At 40.0% G+C, this 8,519-nt stretch overlaps 1 protein-coding gene across 1 annotated transcript in view; it reads left to right on the top strand.

Annotated features, from left to right (window-relative positions):
• LOC119416657 (cadherin-4) overlaps positions 1-8,519 on the top strand; it is a 390,454-nt gene that overhangs the window by 323,987 nt on the left and 57,948 nt on the right. The window contains exon 6 of the mRNA XM_037683843.1: positions 2,238-2,393. Within this exon, the coding sequence (XP_037539771.1) occupies positions 2,238-2,393 (156 nt within the window). The remainder of the gene's footprint in view (positions 1-2,237; positions 2,394-8,519) is intronic.

Genomic DNA, 8,519 nt, shown 5'->3' with positions numbered 1-8,519 from the left:
CACACATACACACACACACACACACACAGGTTTGTTTTGCTATCTTTATGGGGCCTTTGCGTTGACTTCCATTCATTTTTCATTCATTTCTATAGCCTAACCATGACCTTTATCCATAACCTAACCATTACCAGTACATACCTAACCCTAAACCTAACACATCCTCAATTCACACCTTAGTCCTAAACCTAGCCCCTAACCCACCAACGGGACTTCTTCTTATGGGGCCCGGGCTTTGGGCCCCATAAGGAGCAGTTGGTCCCCATAATGTAGTATAAGTTGGAAAAATGGGCCTCACAAAGTAGCATAAACAAGGACACACACACACACACACACATTCCCACCCAGAGAAGGACAACTTGGTGGGAAATCAGGGAGATGGGTGGCGGGGAAAACCCAAATGGAATTATGAAGAGCTATCACTTCCTAACTGGCGAGGATTTACACGCCACTGCCAAGGCCAAGGAAATGAATTAATTTCATTTTGCATGCATGGCTTCTGTCCCCTCAGAGATCTGAAACGAAGGCAGGGAGTGATCGGAGAGCACAGCAGAAGGGGGGAGATGAGTGGGAAGAGGAGGAGTGGAGATTAGGTAAAGAAGAGGGAGAAGGGCAGAGGAAAGAGGAGACAAGGAGAACATGAGGGGTGAGGGGTAGTAAAACAATGTGTGTCAGTGGATGTATAGGTGCGCTTCAGCGTAACAGGAGTTCAACAAAACTACTAGCTGGAAAGCTGCTTGTTTGCTGGTGTTTAATGGATAACGCGCTTTGAAGTAAAAGCAGTTGATGCTTCCAGCTTATTAATTATCGGAGCTGTCAGCAGCAATTCACTGAGATTTGTGCGCAGCCTTCTGACGTTCTCCTCCCCCTATTCCCCAAAGAAAACACACACATGCATACATGCACAAACGGAATTAGCGGATGCCGTGACAGCTCCTCTTGAAGTCATAAAAGTGAGGTGTTTATAACTTATCACATTTGTCTGACTGCAGAGACACGCATCAGTTCTGCTCCTGTAACCAGGAGCTAATGGTAGTTTTGAAGGCTGAAGACGAGCGTCGGAAAGGAAATACTTATACCACCGTTTTCAGTAATGGTGACAGGCTTTTACTCCCAACAGTTAGAGGAGTGCCTATGACACCTGCCTAATACTGTATGTCCTTTCCCCGTCCTTGTTAGTTTCTTCAGCTATTTTCTCAGCAGGGCAGAATTCCTGGTGTGTCAAAAAGTATGGCTAAATTGGTTCTTCGAGTGGTGAAAGATGGAGACAACTTTGGACGGTCTTACTCCTCCGGTGCACTCAGCGCAATGATTAGAAGAAGATTTTTTAAAAAGCTTGGCCCTTCCTATCTGAATGGGCGTGTGTTTGAACAGTATGTGCCTGCACCCCAGAGTTAAGTGTATGATTGAGTCATTTTGATACGCCAACTGATTTCACGAGTTGTCATGCAGTTAATGGACAGAAATGGGCTGCTTGAAGGTTTGGACTCTATTTGGGCACTAAATTGAATAACTCCTCCAAATGAGTCCCAATTACACAGCACTTCAGTCTAAATCACGGGGCGTCGCGGTGCACTTAATGCATCTATTAGCTGCCTATCTGGCAACAAAAGCTGAACCAAAATGCAGGCCCATTTTTTTTAAAGAACATTCTGTTTCCCATGTCCCAGAGTTAATAAATAATTTTCTTCTTGCCTGCGCCTCTTCACTTGAGAGTTATTTTACTCTTGTTATGCAGCCTGTTCTATAATTACATGTTACAAGCTCTTATGGTCTACTTTGTCATTTCTGTTCACAGCATGTTTGAAATAAGTGTGACTCCCTCAAGACTTATACTCTCTGATGTATCTTACTGTCAAAGTGAAAAGTGTATATACTGTTGATTTCACCTCCAAACACACACACACACTCACACACAACTCTAGAGATCATATTTTTCATTTAAAGCAGTTGGGTTATCTCAAACAGAATGTGAAGTGCTCCCTACGGCAACAGTGACAAAATCAGAGTTTGTTGAGGCGTGAAATCTCAAAGTTTGTATTACTTTCGTATGTTGGAGCAATATATGTGCACACACTGACACAGAGGGAACACAAACATCCCCACGTTATAAATTATTACATTCCAAGCTGAATGTTTCATGTAAGGCTAGGTAAGAATTAGAATAACAATCACCTCACCAATAAAAAATAAGCTGATGCTGAGATGGACTCTGTTCTTTTGTGTCTGTGATTCAGATTCGTTCAGACCAGGACCAGGACATCTCAATCCGGTACAGCATCACTGGGGTGGGCGCGGACCAACCACCCAATGAGGTGTTCAGCATCGACCCAGAGGTCGGGAAGATGTTTGTCACCAAGCCTCTGGATCGTGAGCATCGATCTTCTTATCATGTGAGTTATGTGGTTCAGTTTGATGAACTATAACATTTCCAGTTTGCTCCTTGATGCTCAGTCAGCACTTCATGAAGAATATCTAGTTTAGGTGAAGTGTGAGCCAGAACATGTGGTTATGCTCAGTGTATGTCGTGTTGTCACAGTTATTTTAGTGCTCGTCAAATCATTGAAGTATGTAAAATAAAAATTAAAGATAGAACAAACTTTCCTTGTGGGTGGCAAGAAGAGAACTCGCGAGCATACATCAGTCACTGGTATCAATAAAGTCACTGACGATGTGATGATCATGCTACAAAACAAAGTCTCATGATGTAAGTTTTATTTCATAAAATCATTGTTCCAGAGCTACTGCAGGAAAACAACATGCAGCTGCCTCCTCCAGAAAAATAACCCAAAAAACAAGACTAAACGAATGGTCTAAAGGCTGGAAAACTTTATCAGGAAGTTATTGGAAATTAATCAGACCTCATTTATTTATTTATTAACCTTTATTTATTAACTTTATTTAACCAGGCCAATCCCATTGAGATCACAGATCTCTTTTGCAAGAGAGGCTGGACCTGACGGCAGTCTGACATGCATGTTTTTGGACTGTGGGAGGAAACCGGAGTACCTGGAGAAAACCCACGCAAGCACGAGAAGAACATGCAAACTCCAAAAAAGAAAGACCGCAGGTCCAACCAGGGATTGAACCCAGGACCTTCTTGCTGTGAGGCAACAGTGCTAACCACTGAGCCATTGTGCTGCCTCATATTTAGTAGAGATGAGTAATTAGAGCATATCAAAGCCTATATGGTTTAGTATTAGATAGGAGTTGAATAGACTAGTCGATTCTAGGGCATCTCGCGAGTTTTTAAATTTCACATCAACTAGTCACAATCACATGATTGCATTGCTGGGTGCTGGCTAGAGCGGTCATTTCTAACCCGGCCTGGCCCAGCCCGAATTTTCACAATGACGTGGCCAAAATAATGTGTTGGATGGGTGGGCCGGGACGGTGTCAGGCTTTTAATTGCGTCAGCGGACGTGCGCGACTGACGATCCAATTTGGATCACCAGCCGCACGCGGCCGTTTGACAGCGCGCTGACCGGCCGGTTGAAAGATGTAAAAAAAAAAAGTCCAGATGGATCAGTGCCAGCGACCCACCTGAAGCTTAACTGGAATGGACCCAGCCGCCACGTCAGCGAGCAGTGGTGGATTCCACCCGCACGCCTGATTTTAGTTTTATTTTATTTATTCCACGGTGGTGGATATCACCACCGCCCTCCTCCTCTTTTTAGCTTTGTTTTATTTACGTGCCGCACGTTTCTTTTACTTTTGCAGCTTAATTATAGGTTTGGTTTTCCTAGTAGCATATGATATGAGCATAAATATATGCTCTCTGTGTTTTGCTGTTTTTTAGTGCAAATAATAAATTGTGTTTGTTTTGTGAATATGATATGAGTTCCTATGACGTCACAGCGACTAGTCGACGTCGACTTTTTCCATGTTGAAGTCGATTTTTAAAAATATGTGGTCATGCAACCCCTCGTATTAAACAGGGTTTGTTGGTAAAGCTCAGAATAAGCAAACTCCTTTGCAGTTTTTCCAGATCTCCTCACTCCTGCTGAGCCAGAAGCAGCTGCCAAACTTCATTATCATTTTGTTCTTTGTTTCTTATCAGTTTTTACTGTACATCATAGTAGATGTTTAAGTAGACTCTGAATATCATGTAATTTTCCTAAAACATGTCTCTGCTTTAACATCTCATACTTTTGTAATACATACATACAAATGTAAACCTTGAATAGGATACAACAGAGTATTAAGACAATGTTCTGTTGAAAGACATGCTGTAAAGTAAAAGTTAATTGTATTTATAATTAATCTATTTTTTTATGATTTTTATATTACTTTTTTGCCTCAACATTTCAAAATGTGTTGACAAATTTTAACGTAGTTTCAATTTTCCCAGTACAATAGAGTTACCATAATATTTGCTGTATAAGCCGCAGTTTTTTTGCATAAATTAGTATGCCTGCACTGTATACACCGAAGCGACATATTTATGATTTTTTCCCATATTTTATAAACAAATTTTTGGCTGCGATCTGATGATTTCATTCATTCTGACGTGGAAAATATTGAACACTACTATTTTCAGCCACAAGAGGGCCCTCGACGAATATGGCAAACCAAGTGTCTCATTAATGGGTAAAAGTGGCTATTAATGAGACCCTTGGCTTGCCATACCAAGTCACCTTCGTCTTGTTCCAGAACTCCTGGAGCAAACGTCAAATCAGCTTCATTTTGCCGTGCGTCTCAGGTGAAATGCAGCTGATTTGACCGTCAGAGTGCATTTATTAAGTAAAAGTTAAACTGAGACACACATTTACTATAATGTCAAGCAAACAAATTGTTTTTAGGTGCTTATCTTGTTAAATTTCAAAGAAATGCACAGCAAGTCGTCCCTCTGCGCGCTCCCACAGCCACGAATCGGATTTTGAAATGCAGCTGATTTGACCATTAAAGTGCATTTATTAAGTAAAAGTTAAACTGAGACGCACCTTTGCTATAATTTCGAGCAAATAAATAATTGTTTTTAAGTGTTAACCTTGTTAAATTCTTGTTAAAGTCCACTCATGCACGCTCCCGCGGTCGCCATTTCTCAGCCAATCAATTTTTGGCCCAACACCGGCCCACATTTCTGGGTTGTCAGCGGTGACACATAACAAACGCGATGCGTCAGTGGTGACGCATAATAGATGTGACTTATATGGCGAAGTGATGTATTTATGTTCTTTTTCCACTTTGTTAGGCATATTTGCACTGATGCGACTTATACAGAGTTTCGACGTTTACGGCAGCAAGTCCGGTACATTTGGTGTATTTTATTATTAAAATAAAATTTATGACAATAAAATAATAAAATTGCAATTTAGATTTTTACCAACTTTTTTTTAAACCTAGCAACTTATTATGATGTTGACCCTGACACATTTTGGAAGAAAATGTTCATTGTTAAGGATAAACGGATAAAAAATTGACACCAACATCTTAATATCCTCGGCAGAGGTAGTCATTGCCTGTCTGGAGCATAGCTTTAGGGCATGCAGGCAAGAGGCCAAAATCATAATAACGACCTTTTGTTTGTTTCGTTGTTGTATGGTTTTGTGGTACAGTCAGAAGAAAATTATTGTTAAACTGCTAGGTCTAACCTAAGAGAAGAGAACCTTAAGAGAAGATTTACAGAACAGTGAAAACAACACTACAAATGTATTGTGTAGGCCGTGTGACGGACATGTGACCTGTCCAGAGTGTGCCCATCACTCACACAGTGATCGCTGGACACGGGCACCAGAGAGCCACATGACCTTTTTCATTTAACCTTTATTTAGACAGGTAAATCCCATTGAGCCTCGAGGACTCATTTACAAGAGAGACCTGATTTCAACAAAGAATGATGACAACAATGGACAACAGCGACAACAATAGACAGTTATAAAAAGGCATACAGATTTATTTATTTATTTATTTATTACAAATAGGATGGCTAAAAAAGAAAAGTAACAAAAAACAGCTACTGTAGATTCTAAGGCTAATGTAGAAAACTAAAAACAGGAACATGTCAGCATTGGTCCCTGCCAGGAGTCCAACAGATTCTTAAAGCCACTTAGAGAGGTCAAGGTCGAGAGCTTCAGATCTTTTGTAAGATATTCCAGGAAACAGGAGCGGAGTAGGAGAAGGTCCTTTTGCCTAGTTCAGTCCTCACTGAAGGAACTCTGCAGGTAATAATGTCCAGAGAGTGCACTCTGTAACTGCACTCATGCAGAGACATGTAGGAGGAGATGTATGAAGGCAGCAGACCAAGAAGTGATTTAAAGATGAAAATGTACCAGTGAGAGAGTCTACACGAAGTTAATGATGTCCAGTTAACCAGTGAATACTGGGTGCAGTGATGGGTACGATAATCACAGCCAGTTATGAATCTTAGTGCACCATGATAGACAACATCCAACATCCGCAGGGTTCTTGTAGGAGCGTTCATGTAAATAATGTCACCGACCCTGAAAGGAAAAAGTGGATAAAGATGCGGATGAATAATAATATGTGATGGGAGGTCTTGCAAAAGAGAAGTTTGTGACGGTGAAAAAGTGTGTGGACACAAGTGAAGGGAACAAGAAGAGGCAGAAATATGCTGCAGTTCACATAAAGACCTCCACACAATCAAAAGTCAAGTGTCTCAAATGAAACATTAAAATGTGGAAAGCAAATACTTTTGACGTTTTATACATCACTCTCCAGAAAACTACAGCACGCACAAAGTTATTCTTTCTCTTTTTTCACTTCCCATTTCATGCAAGGACAAAACAAAGTTGCGCTTTTTTTTAATTTCACCAAAATGAACCATCTGAAATTCAAAACCAGCTAAACAACAAAACACATTCTTCTTCTGAAGAAAAAAACAAAACAGCCTTGAAGCTTCTGAGTCCGTTATCTCCATCGTGATGCAGCTTGTTGCCAATCGCAGAGCGCTGCCTGGTAAAGTCTTTGTTTTTTCTCCCTGCCTTTCAAGATAATAACTTTAATGTGGACTCAGAAATACATTTTGTCTTTATTAAATATGGTGGTAATCTCTGACCAGCTGTTATTGAATCTTGGAGTGGGTTCAGGCAGGATGGAGGGACAACGGTGGGTTAAGATAAGGGGTCTAGCTCCTACAGCATCGACATTGAGTGCAGGAGAGATCAGACAATGCAGTGAAAGGAAAAACAGTTAAATATAACTCAGGGTGTCCTGAAGATGCCATTTTGTGGGAGGTGCAGAGAGGAAAACGGTGGCGAGGAGAAGATGAGCAGTTGTGAAGAGGATCTTTAGTTCTCTGTGGAGAAGAAGTAATTTGACAATAAGACTTGTGTTTACTGCAGAGGGGAAGTGTGCCTAATGCAACAGGGTCGCCCACCGAACTCCACAAACACACACTTTACACACACACACTAATAAAACTCGTAGAGCACATGTAGTTTTTTGAAGCTTTAATAAAACTATTGCAAGTGGGCATGCAGGAAACACAAACAACACAACATGCTGAGGTGTCTTTATATATAGCTCTTAGACAATTGTACGAAGAAGAAGAGGGAAAATGTCTACTTTTTAAACACATCATAATTTCACAAGTTAAAAGTGCAAAGCTGTCAATATGCATTATAAATAGAATACAATCCTTGATGTATGGAAACAAACTGGGACCAAATCACTGTCGAAAACTGAGCTGAGTAGCAATTCGAAAATATATATTTATATAAAGAGATGTTGGGCTGCAATTTTATTATTTTTTTATTATTTTTTTTATAAATTTCAACAAGCCCATTAACTAAAACTTCAAATCTGACTGGTTAATCTAAGTTTATTATTTGCACTTTTGCTCTGACTGTTGTAATGGTATAGAAATCCTGACAAGAATATCAAATACTCAAGTTTGAAACCATTTTGCCATGACTGCATTCAATGCTCCTGCTAACAATTATATCACACATGAGCAACATGTGGAATAAAAACAGATTTAAATAGCTTTTTTTTTTTTTCTGTTTTAATTCTTGGGTCTACTTAGTTCCTTCTCTGAGCACCTTGAAGACCCTGATAGTGCACCACTGTTTTACTGCAACAAGAAGCTTGGGGACCTTTGGATTTGTCTGGCTCTCATGATTCATGCTCCAGCATCATTTTCCCCATCAATTTACAAACGTAATATTTATTCAAACATGTTCCTGGTTATGTTGCATTTTCATTTACCATCCATTCAGCTCATGTTCGAGTGTTTTTGGCCTTGCACACAAGGCAGTGTTGTGAATCAGAACGTGTACTTGAACAACAAAAATGTTAAATCATGTCATCTGGACCTGATGACATGATTTAACATTTTTGTTGTTTGCTACATGGATGATTGAGCTTACAAACCTTGTTTTTGTATAGCACTTGATTTTTTTCTAACTTTGTATGATCAGGTTAACATCCCCAGAGCTTCAAGGCGACTGAAGCGTCCTTGAATTAATCTTGTTCAGGAAAATAAACTTTTACAGGACAGGCGAAATACATTTAAGCAGTTTTGCAAATAATGAAAAAGTTTTTTTTTTTTTTTTTTT

This window comes from Nematolebias whitei, chromosome 11 (genome assembly GCF_014905685.2).
Source record: "Nematolebias whitei isolate Nwh7 chromosome 11, NemWhi1, whole genome shotgun sequence".
Classification (NCBI taxonomy): Eukaryota; Metazoa; Chordata; class Actinopteri; order Cyprinodontiformes; family Rivulidae; genus Nematolebias; species Nematolebias whitei.
Note: the sequence above shows the minus strand (reverse complement) of the source record. Positions and strands in the feature narration are given on the sequence as shown.